This window comes from Chiroxiphia lanceolata, chromosome 15 (genome assembly GCF_009829145.1).
Source record: "Chiroxiphia lanceolata isolate bChiLan1 chromosome 15, bChiLan1.pri, whole genome shotgun sequence".
Classification (NCBI taxonomy): Eukaryota; Metazoa; Chordata; class Aves; order Passeriformes; family Pipridae; genus Chiroxiphia; species Chiroxiphia lanceolata.
In genome coordinates, this window is record NC_045651.1 from 12,988,785 (window position 1) to 13,005,221 (window position 16,437).

The window sequence follows — 16,437 nt, forward strand, 5'->3', positions numbered from 1 at the left end:
CATTTGGCAAACCTGGAGCTTGAATAACATCCTGGATCTAGAAATACCATGATGTAAAGAAAGCAAAAATTCCAGGAAGCTGATGTGTTTGTTGACAGGCTGGGAGGGGGATGATGCACATAACTCCCTGCATGTTATTTGCACGTACTGAGGTGTAAAAATAATTCCTTAGGCCAACTCTCAAGGCTTGCAGACAGCCAGGATCCAGGTGCAGCACTGCTGAAAGGGTCCTGTAAACCACGAGTAAACCACGAGTGGGTTTGCACAGGTGCTGAGACTGGATTTGGCCCTGGCTCTTTTCCTGATGACCCAGCAGGCTGCCTGGCACTTAGAAATGCGACTGTCAACCCCACATGGCCCTTGCTTATAGCAACACTCCTCCTCCCTAGCTGGGATGCCAATGCTTTCCTCCTTCCCTGGCTTTGGAAATGGAGAAGCTTGTTTTACCTCTGTGCAACAGGACTTTCAGGTCTGATGGTGCAGGAGGAGATTGGTGGGCAGAGTGAGGATAGCAGTGTGGAAAAGGAGTCATGACATTCAGGGTTCTTATTCCTGTTTACAAGTGTTTGTGGTGCCTTTGAAGAGACTCTAAGGAGCACGCAGACCTCCTCTGTCTGAACAAAAAAAGGCAGCACTGGGAAGGTGCTGTCACCTCAGAGCCACTCCTTAATCCCTAGTGTGTCAAAAACAAGTGTCAATGTATGCAGTAAATATTTATGCACTAAAAATGAACAAACACAGCTGGTGTGAAATCCCTGACCCCTATGCTGGGCTGTCAACAGTCGGAACCACATTAATGAGGCTGTACTGGAGCCGAAGCACAAGTGGATGTGTGGTTGGGAGCCAGAGGAGGAGTTGGTTTCCCCTGCAGCAACACCTGGAACTCCTCACCTTGCACTGACCTCAGCTGTTTCCCACCTTTAAACTGAAAAAAAAAAAATCCTATTGTGCTTTGCAAATACTTCCTAAACACAGCGTGGTCTGTCCTCTGTTATGCAACACGTGAAGTTCTCATCTGGCCAGCAGAATGGTTAGCATTAAGCATTTAAAGCTTTTTTTTCTGTTGCAGCTATGTACTGAGTCAGCACGAACACGGCAGTGAGAAGAGAAGGCATTCGGAGTTCAGAACCAGCTCAGCTCTGGGTGGAATGAAGAAAACAAATTGTTCTTGCCCTGGTGCTAATGAAGCCTGGTTTCCAGTGGACTCGCGTGTCGTGGTTGATTGATTTTAAACTGTATTATGCAAAGGCAGCAGCACGTCCTCGCCGCTTACGAGTCGCTGGAGAGCCCACACACGTGAGAATGGTTGTGGAGTGAATCAGGAGGTGAGGAAAAGAATGAGGCAGGTCCCAGGCTAACAGCCCGGTGTCTCCCAGAGGAACTGGCTGGGGTTATGAAAGATGCTATGCTCCTCACCCGATTCCAGCTGCCCCTGGCAAAGGGCTGCTGCACCCAGGCTGAGCCACACAAACAGGTTATGGGAGCACTCTTCAAGCACATCACTGCAGTGTTGGCCACCGTAGCTAAAGTCACCCTCATTTCATGGCTCAGGAGCCATGAACATGCCCTTCTTGAGGTGTAACCTGGAGGTAAGAATGGTGAGGACTCCCTGGTGGCAATCTTTTGTTTCATTCAACAGCCAAGGTTTGGTGGAAAAACAAGCCACGGAGAAAACTAAACCATGAGAGGAGAGTGTCTGGTGTAAATGAGCCTTGCCCACCTGAGAAATGCCCTCGGTAGAACTGCTGGGGGAAGTGAAGGGGAAAGTCCGTATCGGAGGGGAACCAAAGACTGATTCTGTGGATGGGGAATATGGAAAATGTCCCCCCCCAGGGCAGAGTCCCAGACAAACCCTCAACGGTCCTAGTGTGATCACTGTCCCTAATACCATATGCAGGTTTTTGGGGCTGTGCTGCCAAACATCACCTGAGATTTCTCCAGTCTGGAGGGATCACTTGAAAAGATAACGGAGAAAGCAGTGAAGCCTTCCAAGCGCACATAAAATGCTTAGTTGTTGAGTTTTTAAAACCACCCATGAGCTGTTTAATGCAATTGCAGTAGATTTTGAAACAAAACCTGCTCCACAGCCCAAACCTCCGCCAGCCACTCCCTCAGTGGGGCATGGGTTTCACCAGCACTCATGTCCTGCTGGTGATCCCCCTCCCTGAGCATCCCTTCCAATGCATGCATGGGTTTGGCTTGTTTGTGGGGACACACAAATGAGCCCTTTGGGGATTTGCATCATCCTTATATAAAGTCTGATCTACTAAGCTCCACAGTTGCCAGATTTCAGCTGTTTTTCTCAGCACCTGCTATGCAAAAGCTGCTGACCCTTTTGATGTATGGCTGTGGGGTGGGATACATCTCCCTTGGGACACTGAGCCTGTCCTGGGGGTCCGTGAGTGGGACTGGGATTGTCCCCATACAAAATCCGAATTCATTCAGTTCTGGATAAGTAGAGCAGCTGAGGGAGACACCTCAGATGTTGGAGGGACATCTTTCTCACCTCAAACATCCTGAGATGATGCGTTTCCATGGAGGGGTCTGCAAAGAGACACCTGGTGGACTGCAGCCTCACCAGCCCCCCCTTCTCTGGAGCACCACAACAGCCAGAACCCCACTCCCACTCTGGAGAGTCTCAGCCAGCTGAGGGACCCCAGGTACCCTGTGCCCAGCTGCTCTGGAGCATCCCACCTTCCTGTCCCCATCGCAGAGCACCCTGTGTCCCCCAGGACTCGTGCCCCAGCCTTGCTCCACAGCACCCCATTTACTCAGGCAGCCCGCACCATGGTTGGCTCCAAAGTGCCCTGGCCACACTCTGGGGCGCCCCAAAACACCCCGCAGCACTCTGCACCTTGGTCCTGCTCCAGATTGCCCCAGACTCCCCGGGACCCCGTGCCCAGCTGGTGCAGAGCTCTCCACCGCCCTCCACAAGGCTTCATTCAGCTCCAGCTCCCGGCTTGTACCCCTCACCGCGGCTGCTCCGGAGCCCCCAACACCGCCCTGACCCGGCCCGGGGGGTGGGCACGGGCACACGAGCACACGGCCCCGCCCGGGGCCGCCCCTCGACCCCGGTACCGCGGGCTCCGTTACGAAACGCGGCCAGGGCGGGGCGGCGGCGGCCAATGGCGCCCGGGCAGCTCCCCCGCCGGGCCGCCCGGGGGTCCCTCCGGCCGCCCGGTCCGCTCCGGCCCGCTCCGGGAGCCCCGCGGAGGATGGGCTGAGCTGGGCGGGGCGGGGCGGAGCGGAGCGGGGCAATGCGCGGGGCCCCGGCGGCGGCCGGAGCGTGCGGGCACCGCCGGCCCTAAGGGCAGCTCGCCCTGCTCGGCTGCGGCCGCTGCCATGAGCGGCCCCCCCAGCCCGCAGCCCCTCGGCGCCGGGGGCGCGGGGCTGGACCTGCTGCGCTGCCCCTCCTGCCTCCTGCTCCTCTGGGAGCCGGTGACCGTGTCCTGCGGTCACTCCTTCTGCAAGCCGTGCCTCGGCGGGGCCGGGCTGTCCCGCTGCCCGCTGTGCCAGGAGCGGCTGGAGCTGCGGGGCGTCGGGGCGGCGAGGAGCAGCGTGGTGCTGTGCGGGCTCCTGGAGCGGTGCGTGGAGCGGGAGCGGCTCCTGGCCGGGCTGGCGGAGCGCGCCCGGGACCGCCTGGCCCGCGGGGACGCGCGGGAGGCGCTGAGGATGGCGCAGAGAGGGGTCGAGCTGGGTAAGGACCATCCGGGCTCAGGGGCTGGGAGTGCGGATGGTGGGGTGCGGGTGTGGGGTGCGTGGGGCCAACAGCAGCAGAGACGGGGATGCACGGGCTGGGCTGTTCGAGCAGGTGGATACCAATGTAGGCCACTGTGTCCCAGCACCTCATGGCACTCCGAGCCTGCACAGTCCAGAGCTGGAAGACCTGGGAAGGTGGAAGTGTTGTAAGGCAGGGCTGGTGGGGATGGGGATGGGAGGGGAGTGCAGCTGCTGGGCATTTCTTCCTTTTCCGTGCGTGTCCCGAGGTGATGGGAGCGGTGGGCTGCCAGGCAAGCCCCGCTGCTCATCCCGCTACCAGGGCTGTGGTCGGGGCTCACTGCCTGTGTCCCATCGGCCACGTGCTTCTGGAGGGGAAAGAGCAGCAGATACTCACGTCTTGCCTCCCGGCAATATTTCAGGGTCAGAGGAAGAGCTCTGCCTCGGAGTGTAGGGCATTATGTAAAGTGGTTGGGACTTTTCCAGTCCGAGATGGACACGTCCTTGCCCCAGAGCCTGGCGAGGACACAGCCTTGGCCGAGCTCCTGTGCCAGCCCCATGGTGCAGGTCAGCCCCCCATCCTGGCCCCCTTTGGCAACCGGCTCTGGCGAGACATTTGCCTGCAGGGCCAGGATAGGGCCCAGGGTGAGGGGGGGGTGATCTGTGGCTGTAAGTGGATTTCTTGGAAAGTAATACTTAAATAAAAGGGGTTATACAATGCTTCTGGAGCAGGGGGTTGGAGCAACGGAGGCAGAACTTCCTTTCTCCGCGGCGTTTCTATGACAGCAGTCAGCTCTCCTCCCGCAGCTCAGGCTCTTATTCATCGCCTGCTGCGAGACAAGTGCCAGAGGTTCAGGGTTGGAGACGAAGGGCTGAGCCGACCGGTCGATCCTGGTGTTGGCAGCAGAAAGCAGGTCCTTTTATGCAACCTCCAGAGGCATCCGTCTCTCCCTGCGCACCCGTCCTTCAGCACAAAGGCACGTGCACAGCTCTCTGGTACTGCTTGCCTTATTGCCAGGCTTTTGCCTGCCCGGGGTGTACCAATATCTTTTTAAAAAGCCTTTGTCGGTATAAAGAGGAAATACTGCAACCTCTGTCCTGGCTTTCCCCCGCACGTTCTGTTCCCCGAAGGACAGGAAAGTCTGGCTTAGGGCAATAAGGAAATTGCAGTCACAGCCTCAGCTCCAGTGAACCTGTGCTTGCTGGTGCTGCCAGGCTCAGCCACGTGGGTGGTGCTTTCGGGATGTGTTTTCCAGCTCCTGCAGACAGCGTTCAGCTGCACAACTTCTTATGGGCTCCTTTTCCCTTTCAAACAGAACCCCTGATAAATGTTTGACCCATGGGAATGTTTTTTTTTTGTGGTTCAGTGTTGCATGATGGGCCAGTTTGCAGTGCCCTGCTCAGCCCAGCCTACAGACCAGCTCGCTTTGCTTGGGTGAAAATAAGCTGTCAACTTTTAATCTTCATTCTTTCTAAGTGAACAACAGAAAAATGCACTGTAACACGTAACACAGGAGGCCCTCTGACATGCCTGGAGCATGGAGGCTGGTGAGTCTGTCCAGCTGCCAGCTGGCTTATGGCCCTGGTGTCTAATGATATCATAGATCAAAAATAGCTGCAGCAGAAGAGAAATGCAGAATTCCTTGCCCCGTTTTACACATCTGAGGATTTTTTGCCAAATCAGTTACTTTACTGCTGTGCAAGTGTTCGAATGGGTTTGCCCACATGGAAAATAAGCCTCTAGACTTTGTACCCATTTCTTCATCCCTGTCTGTTGTTAGTGGCTGGGATGTTTTGTCTCTGGATGCTTACTTGTGGGACGGGGTACTGAGCAGAAAGTTCCCACTGACTTGAGCCCTAAGGTCTCAGCTAATATCTTAAATGAAAACAAGCTCTGAGGGATCAGGTTTTGTTCTGCTGCACAGCTCAGTGTGGCCAGGGCAGCCTTAGTGCAGGAGTGGCTGTGCCTGGGCTCTCTGCTGCTCTCTGGGTTAAGGTGGAACCAGGAGCAAAGTCTGGCTGTGCTCCATGCTGGGCACGGGGGACAAGGAGGAAATAGCCATGGCAGAGCTACCTCTGCTCTGTGATAAGAAGTGGTGGGTGCCTGGGCACAGGGCAGCAGAGGTGAGCAGGGAAGTGGGCAGATATTTCCTGTGCCTGGCTGTCACAGAGCTGCTAGTCCTGACCTGCAGTTTGCTGGCAGAGCTGTGTCAGCACTGTGTTTGAACCAGGCCAGGAGGAAATGCTGCCAGGTTTGGAAGCACAGGAGGTGGCATCATCAACGGTGTCTCCTGATGATCACCGATCGGCTGCCAGCCAGGCTCATGGACCCAGCTTGAACCTGAGAGATGCAAGGCAGAGTTGCCCACACCACTTTGCCACAGTAAATGCAGCAGCAGTGCCTGCAAATGGTGCCTGATTTGTGATACAAGGTTGTCTTCAGTGCCAGCATCCTGCAGGGCCATCACAAATGCTACCTGTGCTGGACCTACCATCATCCCATGGGGAACTGGGAGCCAATGAGGGGACCTGCATGACACTGGTGGCCTCCCCAGAAGGGCTGCTCCCAGCAGGTCCCCAGCCCCAACCCTCAGCAGCTGTAGCCTGAGGCTCAGAGCTGGGGGGATGCAGGGCTGGATGCACAGACCCATTCCCTGAGCTGGAAAGCCAGCAGAGCAGTGGATGTAGGTCACCTCCATGAGCTGGGATATAATGGGGTGGGTCTGGAAATCTCTGCAGTTTAAACCCACAAACATTACCACACCTGGTTACTCCATACTCCATGACTGTGGGCTTTTGGGGTGCTGCTTGCTCATTCTCCCTGACATCCACCAACCCGTTTCTCCTGCTGGCACTGCTAATAGGAAGGAAGGTCTTTATGGGGTTTTCCAAGGCAGGAAAGAAGAGGATTTCACTGCCAGTTACTTAGGAGCAGGCTGGAGCATGTGGGGCACCCAGCACTGTGATACTTGGAAACCCCAGGTCATGTAGTGGAGGCAGATTCTTGCACCCCCCCCCAGCTTCTCCTCTGCCCTGGGAGAGAGCAGTGGCAGCCAGGTAGGCCCAGGAGGCTCCCTAGTGGTTTGGGAATTCAGGTATCCATAGCTGCAGTCTTGTTTGGTAACATGTTATTGTGGCTCTGCTGGGTGAAGCACATTGCAGAGCCTCCTGTGGCTACAGGAGGGAAGACGTGTATGGTAGAACCTTTTTGCTGGATCCCAAAAAGATGGATAAAAGCCCAGATCCCAGCATAGTGGGGATGGGACTTCTTCGCTGAGGCTGCTTGGGGAAGATGGGGGAAAAAACAAAGTGAAGAGCCTCAAACAGTTTAAAACTAGATATTTAGGGGAAATAAGTTCCTTGCAGAGACTTATGAGGCCAGTGACTCCTGATGAAGAGCACTGCAGGACCTGGCTCTGCTCGGTGTGAGGCAGCAGTGCAGGGACTGTCCCACTTTGGGGGTGTCTCCCCAGCCTTATCCAGCCCTGCTGCCCCCCCACGGACTCATCACAAGTGACAACATTTCTCCTTCCAGCCCCAGACTCCAGCTCCCTGCGGCTGTGCCGGGCAGAGGCATGTTTGGCACTGGGGCAATATCCACAGGCACTGGAGGACCTGGACACTGTGTGCAGGGCAGAGCCTGGAGAGCATGAGGTGAGTGGAGGAGAGACCCATCAGCTGACTAAACTTGGAGTCAGATCTTACTGTGTGGGACCAATTTCCATCTTTCCTGAATTCTCCTAGCCATTGGATTCATTCTGCTCAGAAATATACTTGACAGACCCATTAGGTTGCCAATCCAGGCAGCAAGGGCTGAGTTGCTCTCATGGGAGAGGTCTGTCACCATGTCTGTCCTTGATTCCAGCTCTCTGTCAGCCTGGCTTTTGCAACTGCTGCATTTTGGAGAGTCTTTCGTTTTTTTAGACAGGTCTGAGCATGGGAGCAGGGTCATGTCCAGATGCTTTGGCTTGGGATGGGAGCAGGCAGGAGGCTGGAGGGAGATTCCCTTGGGGCTCACGTGGGAACTGAAGGGACACATACTCAGCTGGTCACTGTCTCATAGTCACTGCAGGTTTTTCTGCTCTGCAGGCCTTCTTCAGGAAAGGGAAGGTGCTTCTGGAGATGGGACAGAGAGCTGAAGCCCTGCTGGTGTGGGAACATTGCCTGACACTCAGTCCCCATTTCCATCCTGCTCGGAGAGAGATGGAGAAGGTGTGTGGGATGTACCATGGTGGGTTCCAGTGCCCTCACATCACATGGGGAGATGTCCTTGTGCTCTGAAGGGCTCAGCTGAGTGCTTGGCCAGCACTGAAACAAGTAACCCAAACATACCCTGCGGCAAGCAGGAAGCTGCTTTGGGGAAAGAGGGAGCCTGGCAGTCCTCCTACCTCCCTGCCTCCTAGCATCCCCTGACCTCTGCTTTCTCCTTGCAGATCCTCATGCAAGACAATGCTCCTCAGCCTCTCACAGCTGCTGCACACCAGGGTGATGCTCTCCTGAGCTCAGCTGGTTCCCAGGTCAATGGAGGGAGCCCTGTGCTCCCATCATCTTTCACACAAGCTCAGGTAAGAGTCTGCAGTGATCTGAGTCTGTGATGAAACTTAATGTCCTTCTGGGGCATCCCAATTTTGGGTTTTCCAGTGATGGGAAAGGAAGGTATGATAAGGGAAGGCTGTGCATATGGTTGTGCACTGGGGAGAGAATCTGCAGGTAGTGGAGGGTGGGAGAGCAGATACCATCAGAGCTGATGCTGTGGGGACTGAGGAAACAGAGCAAGCTCTGTCTCAATTCCTCTCCCAGTTTTATTCTACAATACTTCTGGTAATATTTTAGACTCCTGTTGTATTTAAAACACCCAAGTCACACTACATTGAGAAAAAAATAAAAAGAAAAAAAGTGAGTTTTAATTTTTTTTCATCTAAAGACCACATCGGAGAATAGTTCAGGTCATTAGCAGCTGTTAGGGAAATCTCATATTTTACTCTTTGCCTTTTATAGACAAATTTAGCAGGTTCGGAGAGAGGAGGAAAATTAAAGAAACTGGGCTCAGACACACCAAATAGCAGGTAGTAGGTCTAGACATAGTGAACCCAGGTTTTAACCATGTGATGAGCAGGAATGTGTGAAGGCCACACTCTCCTGCTGTTCTGCAGATGCAAGATATTAATGTACAGCAACACACTGAAAAGCCTCCCAGTGCCATTGGGCTTGGTGAGACAGATGGGGCTATACATTCAAAGGTACAAGAGGGTTTGGGCTGCATTTCATCTTTGCTGTGCCTAGGATCAGGAAGGAGAGCTGGCAGATGGCAGAGGGGATGCTGTGTTTGAGCACAGCCAGGGGACAGACAGCCTTTCCCAGCTGGGACAACGGCAAGAACTGGAGATTTCAGCAGAGAGTCAGAGCCAGGAGTTGGTAGGTGAGTGTTATCAAAGGTACCAGAATGTTGTCACATGCAAAATGCTTGTTTAAAATCCATTTTGGCACCAAAAACTTGGTGTTTTCACTGCGCTCCAGCTCAGTGAGCAGATGTCCCGTGGGGCAGCTCTGGCCAGCACTTTCACTGCTTCTCATGCCTGTGGGGAGGATCCATCCAATCTTCTTGTGTTGAGCTGGTGAACTTATACCAAACTTTTGGCTCTAGCTTGGCTCTAGATGGTGACTAAAACCAGACATCCCTTGTTCCATATCAGGGAGAGGCTTTTTTTGGTGGAAATTTAGATTAAATTCCCTGTGAGGGACATGGCATGTCATGAGCTGGGGAAGCAGCACCTCTATTGGCATTAACTTGCCATCAGCACCCAGCCAGGTGACTGCCACGTACCTGGGTTCACATAAAGCAGTGATGGTGACTCGTGGCACGTCTCCAGAGGCTTCCATCCTGGAGCTTCTTAGGCCACTTCACCTCCCAGTGTCTCAGTTTCCCTGCCTGCAAAGGGAGGAGATACCACCTTCCTCTAACAAGTACCATGGGACCCACTGATGTACCAGCTATGGGTGAACGTGGATGGGTTAATAGAGGAGTTTATGTTGCATTTCTTAATGGTTTTGTTTTCTTTGACACTTTCAGAGCACTCTGTGTGACAGTTATGCCTCAGAAGAAGATTAGAAAACAAACATTGCTTTTCTATATTGAAATGGGGGTTGTCTTCTCTTTCCTTCTCTTTTGCCATTAGATAATGGAGAGGAAACAGCAGCAGCAAAGTGTCCCCAGCTGTGCCTTGGGGAGCTGCTGAGCATATCTGACTTGGAGTGCTCCCTCTGCATACGGTGAGTTCTCTGTCAGGAGAGCTTTTAGGATGAAGAATTAGCACCTGCTGGGTTTTCTATGCTGGTGTGCATCTTTCTTCACATCTTAATAGGAAACTCAGTCCCAAGTACTGCTGAGACATAGGTTTCAGTGGAGATAAAAGATAAGAGGGGAAGGCAGGGCATGCCATGCTCTGCCAGGCTGGAGGAGCTCAGATTACCCCGTCTCAGGGTGCAGCATCATTAGGTCTGTATCCCTTGGGAAGCAGGTGTGGAGGTGGGAATGTTCAGCAGGGTCAAAGACCAAAAGCAGTGGTGGCCCTTTGTACCTGCAGGCTGGGACAGGAAAATATTATACATGATGGGGATATTGCAAACCCAGAGGGGAAGCATGTCCAAGCTCTATGCCTGCTGGAGGTGGAAAAGGGGACAGGGTAGAGCCTGTGTCTGTGTGCTGGCTAGGGCTGGGAAAGGGCTGGGTGTTGTACTTGCCACAGGGCATGCTGAAACCAGGCTGTTATTCCTGGTGTGTCCCAGGAGCAGTTGTGCAAGTGGGTACTGGCAGAGGGCTTGGTGTTCCACTGCCAGACATGCAAGTAGGTCAAGGTCTTCTGCATGACAGCTTTTTCCAGGTCTGGACATGGCATGAGGGAATGACATGGGAGGGGTGTGAGAGATCTGATCTGAATTAGGTGAATTTAGGTCTCTTCTGAGAGCAGGAACAGTGTTGAGGAGGAGTCAGGGCTCTGTGCTGAACAGAGCTTTCCTGACACCTTCATTCATTTCTGATTGTGGAGCTGCCTGTGAGCAACCCAAGTGCTTGTTGCTGGCTCTGCTCCTGGAGCAGAGGAGAAGGAGGTGCTTTCCTGTCGCTGTTGTTTGGACTACAGACCACTGTGGGTGTCTGGGGAACCATAGCCCTACCAGAACCAAGGGGTGCCGTGTGTGTACTGATGGGGTCTGCTGGGACTCCATGGAGAGATGAGGAACAGTGCTCAGGCCTGGGACAGTTCTCATGTTACATCATTGTGCAAGTCCAACAGTCTGAGGCCAGACTTCTAATTAAAGGACTAAGCCAGTAAGAAACCTTTACATTTAATTAAGAGAAGTTATGAGCAAAGCTCAGCCAGTGCAGCTTTACTGAAAGTGAGTTGCAGAGCCATGGGGTGCCAGGAGTTGGAAGGCACAGTGTGAGATCACTTTCCATGGTGTTGCATCCCCACAGCATCACTGTCTTCAGTGCAAAAGTCTGGTGCAGGGAGCAAATCTACCTTGAAATGGTAGGAGGAGACATGGGAAATGTGTTATTCCTACTGGAAGCAAAGTCTCTTGCTCACAGTAAGATGGTTCAAGGAAGAAGCAGATACAAGGCTGGGGATAGCCAAAAGCTGTGCCCACAGGTCTGCCCACCTTGATCTACTCTACCTGGGCCTCTGCAATCACTGAGTGCTTTGTGGGACCCCTTCACCATGGGGCTGAGCTGGGCCAGTGTGTCCAAAGCAGGGTGCTGAGCCAGGCCTGGGGAACGACAGCTTTGAGTGCACCCAGCTGGATTTACCTGTACTCCTTTCCCTTTGTTGCTCTCTCCAATCCTTTGACTTTGATCATCCTTTGCAGGTTGTTCTTTGAGCCAGTGACAACACCATGTGGTCACACCTTCTGCAAGGAGTGCCTCGAACGCTGCCTGGACCACCGGCCCAACTGCCCCCTCTGCAAACAGAGCCTGAGAGAGGTGAGGGAATGTGTCCCACGGGATGGAGCCCACAGGAGAGCAGGGAACCAGCTCTGGCTGCTGGCAGCATGCCCAGGACGGGGGTGGGAAGGTGCAATGCTGCTACATTAGCAGCTCCCTGGCACAGCAGTGTCAGCTCCACTCACAGGGGAATGACCAGACAGTTGATAATTAAGACCAAGAGATTCATTTCCACAAGATGCCACAGTGATTTAGTGAGATTGTAAACAGGGCTGAGGGAGAGAGTGGGAGAGAGAGGGAGAGAGAGAGAGAGGGAGAGAGAGAGAGAGAGAGAGAGGCAAATGCTAATTACTTTTAAAAAATGGAAATGGATGGAAAACCTTCTAGCCTGGAGATTTGATTTAATCTTTAATGAAAAGGGATTCGGATGAGACCATCAGGGAAATTAGGTTGTCATACAAGGACTGCATCACTGTCAGATACAGGACGCTGTGTGGGACGGGCCCTGGCTCTATGCTGTGTCCAGAGATCTCGGTGGAGCTGACATCCCATCCTGTTAGATGGCTCAACATCCCCTGATAGGTTTTTATCCCTGACTTTCTCCGGTCTAAAATTACGCTCAGCTACAATAAAAGTGAGTGTGTTTCAGAGCCCAGCAGGGCCTCAGGGCTTCCTCCCTGCTCTTCTCCAACCTATTTCTGGATCTAATTTCTTTTAGTACCTGAAGGCTGGAAGGTATAGCCCCACTGTGCTGCTGCAGGACATCATGCTGGCCACCTTCCCTGCACAGCTGGCCGAGCGCCAGGAGCTGCACCGGGCTGAGATGGCAGAGCTCTCCAAGTAAGCAGGGACCTGCTCCAATGTGTGTGTATGTGAAGGCTGGGAGGGGCTCTGAAGGGGCTGTCCACACCCCATACCATTACTCTGGCTTGGTTCTGCTCAGGCAAGAGCAGAACATCCTGGTCTCACATCCAGGACCACATCACAGCAGTGCTGCTTGAGCGTGGATGTGCCCCGTGGGGCACCTGGGGGTGATGACCATCTTTGCAAAGAGCTGTTTTGTGGCCAGAATCTGTCTTTGGGCTCCTGGGGAACCAAGTGGAAGCTTTAGTGTTGCTCTGTGCCAGACCATCACTTCTTAGGGTAAAGGACACATCTAGTTTGGGAAAGCAGCTGATGCATTGGGATGGGAATTGCTTGGGGAGGTGTCACAGTGGTTTCTCCTCCTGTCCCTCAGCCTGACCAAGAACATCCCCATCTTCGTATGCACCATGTCCTTCCCAGGCATCGCCTGCCCTCTGCATGTCTTCGAGCCTCGCTACCGCCTCATGATCCGGCGGTGCCAGGAGACCGGCACCAGGAGGTTTGGCATGTGCATATATGAGAATGGGAAAAGGTGAGCTCCCGGGCAAGGCAGCTTCCCTCTGCCCCAGCTGACTTGCCCCTCTCTGCCCCAGCCCCAAATATCTAAAATTCCACGTAGTTCGATGATATTTCCTATCCCGTGGCACCTCGCGGATAAAAGCAGCAGGAAGGTGCTGTGTTCCCCACACAGCAGAGTGAAATGGGATCTCGCTGCCTCCCAGCATCACCACCAGCCAGGCAAGGAATGAGGCCAGCACTGGAGCTGTGCAGAGCCAGTGATGGCCGTTAAATACAACGTTCTTGGAACAGCTTCTGGCTCAGGACATCTCTGAGCTGTTTGCTGACTGTGACCTCCAGATCCTCTTAGTGAGCACTTGAAAATTGCCATATTTCTCATGCTTTGCTCTTAACAAGCCTCTGAGAGGGCATTGGGTTAAATGGACCTTCGTTTGGTGCAGGCTGACCATCCCTATGTTCCTGGTGGCATCTCCAAAGCTCGGATGGGCTCGGTCTCCAGGCATCTAACCCAAATATTCTGTAAAATACCTGTATTTACATGACACATCCTCCCCGTGCTCCACTCCTGTTCAACTGAAATGAGATAGATAACATTTTCTGGGCTTTGGGAAGATGTCACTGAAAGGGGTGGTGTCATCAGAACCAGTGGACATCAGGGCAATGTGAGGACCTGAGTAATTTTGATATATGGCAAATCCAAGGGAGTACAGGCAGTGTGCTCCCTGTTCCCTGCCAGTGGTAACTCAACAGTTCAGTGGTGCCAAGCAATAGGACAGGGGGCAACAGGCAGAAACAAATGCACAGGAAGTTCCACCTGAACATGAGGAAGAATTTCTGTGCTGTACAGGTGACCATGCACTGGCACAGAATGCTCAGAGAGGGTGTGGAGTCTCCCTCCCTGGGGATATTTCAGAACTGTCTGGATGCAATTCTGTGCCATGTGCTCTGGGATGACCCTGTTTGAGCAGGGAGATTGGACCAGATGACCCACTGTGGTCCCTTCCAACCTTACCCATTCTGTGATTGTGTGAACAGATTTGAGTGAATCTCTGAATTTACCCCTCTCCAAGACTTGGGCCTTTTCCTCCTTTGGAGGTGGTACCTTCAGGACAAGCAGGTCTTGTCACTGGTGTCCCAGCTCAGGCCCTTTTTTCTCTCCCTGTCTCCCCCCAGTTTTGCTGACTATGGCTGCATGCTGGAGATCCAGCAGATCGAGCTGCTGGCAGACGGGAGGTCCCTGGTGGACACCATCGGCCGTCGGCGGTTCCGGGTGCTGAGCCGCGGGCACAGGGACGGCTACCACACCGCCGACATCGAGTACCTGGAGGACAGGAAGGTGAGGGCAGGGCCGGGCAAAATCCCGGGCTGCAGTGGGACAGAACCTCCCTGTGGACGCCTGTGTCCCTCGTCCCTCCATGCAGGTGGCCGGGGAGGAGCTGCAGGAGCTGCAGTGCCTGCACGAGAGCACCTACCGCCTGGCTCAGCGGTTCTGTGAGCACGGAGACCTGACCTCCAGGCACATTGTGATGCAGCATGGGCCACTGCCGGAGAAGGAAGAGGACATCCAGGTAATGCCCAGAGGGAGGGGGTTCTCTAAACAGGGAGGGTACCAAGAGAGCCTCTGAAGCAGTGCTGTTCCTGCACTAACCACCCTGCTTCCTTACTTGGCTTCCCCCCAAGATGGACAAAAGAAATGCAGTTTTTCTACCCTGTTACCTGTTACAGCATCTCTCATTCAGAGGGGTGGCAGGACTTGTCTCGTAAAACTGTTCAATGTTACTTTATGGAAACTGAGCACCGAGTTTTAAAATCTTTCCCAGAGTCTTTTGATAAATGAGAACTAAGAAACTGAACTTTCTGGATGTGAAAACACTTTGGAAAAAATAGAAATGGGCAAGGAAATGAACCCCTCAGCTCAGCAAGTCTGCAGTCTCCTTTCTCATTGTGATCCTTTGAGACAGCTGTAGCTGGCCAGAGGCAAGGAGCTAAGAGGACAGGATCCTGTTTGCTTATTACGTTACTGTGACAAATTCAGGTTCTGTAGGAAAAAGAATCCCAAAACTTAATTTTCAGTCCTTCAAGAAAGTGTTTCCATATAGACTGTTACAAATACGCTCTTTCTGGCTTGTACCAGGCTAGGGCTGTCCTGGCCACCAGTCACATTAATGATGAGCTCAGGAGTTACAAAAGACTCACTCCCCCCCCTTCAGCTGAATTGAGCTTTTCCCTCTTACTTCGGCTTGGATTTTAAAAGAGCCAGTTTACAAAAGCAGTGCCCAGTGACTATGCTTGCTTGGCCTGCACCTCACCTCTGTGAGGCCAGTGCCCCATAAACATGGATTATGCAGGATCTGGCCCATGTTAACAAAAAGCATTGCCCTAAACAAGGAAATGCACAAGATATTTCATTGTCTCTATAATACAGACTTTTTAGCGGTTACATCTGTGTCTGGAGACTCCCTGGGGAATGCTTGTCTGGAAATTAAGTTAGTTTGTCCAGCAGTCTTGAGCTTGGACAGACAAAAGGGCCGTTCAGAGGAGTACCTTAGCCAAAGCTGTCCCAACAAGAGCAACCATTTTCCATCAGCGATGGGATCCCATCCATGCCTTTACCTTGCAGCTCCTGACGTGGGGGTCTCTCCCTGTCTCTCCCCACCAGGCTTCGGCGGATGGCCCGACGTGGTGCTGGTGGCTCATCTCCATCCTGCCCCTCGACCCGTCCTACCAGCTGAACCTCTTCTCCTGCACGTCCCTGCGCGCCCGCCTCACGCAGCTGCAGCGCATCCTGGCCGCCCTCCTGCAGCAGCTGCCCGCCCGGCCCCTGCTGCCCGAGCGCGGCCCCCGTGGCCGTGTCTGACCCCGCACCCGGCCCCGCACCCGCCCCCTGCCCCGGGGGGTTCTCTGTGTCGCTTCATGGGTTTGTGTGTGGTTTGACAGCCCCCCCCTCCTCCTCCTGAAGTGACCTCGGTGATGAGCTGGGCACCCTCTGCCCAGCTCGACGGGGCCGGGGCTGCGCTGGCAGTGACACTATGCCGTCCATGCCACCTCTCTGAGGTGCCTGGTGCCACTGCCAAGGGGGATACCGGGATGGAGAGCTGGGTTGTGACTCCAGAGCCGAAATCGCTTGCTGAGCAGCTTCTTCACTAAGGAGGATTCTCCTTAGGGGAGAGGACTGAGTGCCAGGATGGCTTCAGTTTTTGGCTCTTTCACTTTGAAGGGCAACATAGGGGTTTTGGTAGATGGTCCTGCTTCGTGCAGCAGGTTTAGACGCTTGGAAAAGGTGGCACTAGGGAGGCAGGGAAGTACCAACAGCTTCCCACAGCCTTGGGAGCTGACAGATCTGCCTCTGCTTCCAACTTTGACCTAATTCCTATTTGAAAAGAAGAAAGGTTAAA

At 53.6% G+C, this 16,437-nt stretch overlaps 1 protein-coding gene across 1 annotated transcript; it reads left to right on the top strand.

Moving 5' to 3' along the window:
* Positions 1–3,254: 3,254 nt before the first annotated feature.
* Positions 3,255–16,002, top strand: LOC116794495 (LON peptidase N-terminal domain and RING finger protein 1-like). The gene is made up of 12 exons (XM_032703186.1): positions 3,255–3,697; positions 7,253–7,371; positions 7,807–7,929; positions 8,151–8,282; positions 9,001–9,136; positions 9,894–9,987; positions 11,584–11,698; positions 12,378–12,499; positions 12,897–13,055; positions 14,216–14,378; positions 14,464–14,610; positions 15,702–16,002. The coding sequence occupies exons 1-12, from the start codon at positions 3,343–3,345 to the stop codon at positions 15,897–15,899; spliced, it is 1,863 nt and encodes a 620-aa protein (XP_032559077.1). The 5' UTR covers positions 3,255–3,342; the 3' UTR covers positions 15,900–16,002.
* The last annotated feature ends 435 nt before the right edge of the window (positions 16,003–16,437 follow it).

Coding starts and splice junctions, on each gene's coding strand:
- LOC116794495 (XM_032703186.1), top strand. CDS start 3,343: ATGAGCGGCCCCCCCAGCCCGCAGCCCCTCGGCGCCGGGGGCGCGGGG. Junction 3,698..7,252: donor GCAGAGAGGGGTCGAGCTGG/GTAAGGACCATC, acceptor TTCTCCTTCCAG/CCCCAGACTCCAGCTCCCTG. Junction 14,379..14,463: donor AGTACCTGGAGGACAGGAAG/GTGAGGGCAGGG, acceptor CCCTCCATGCAG/GTGGCCGGGGAGGAGCTGCA.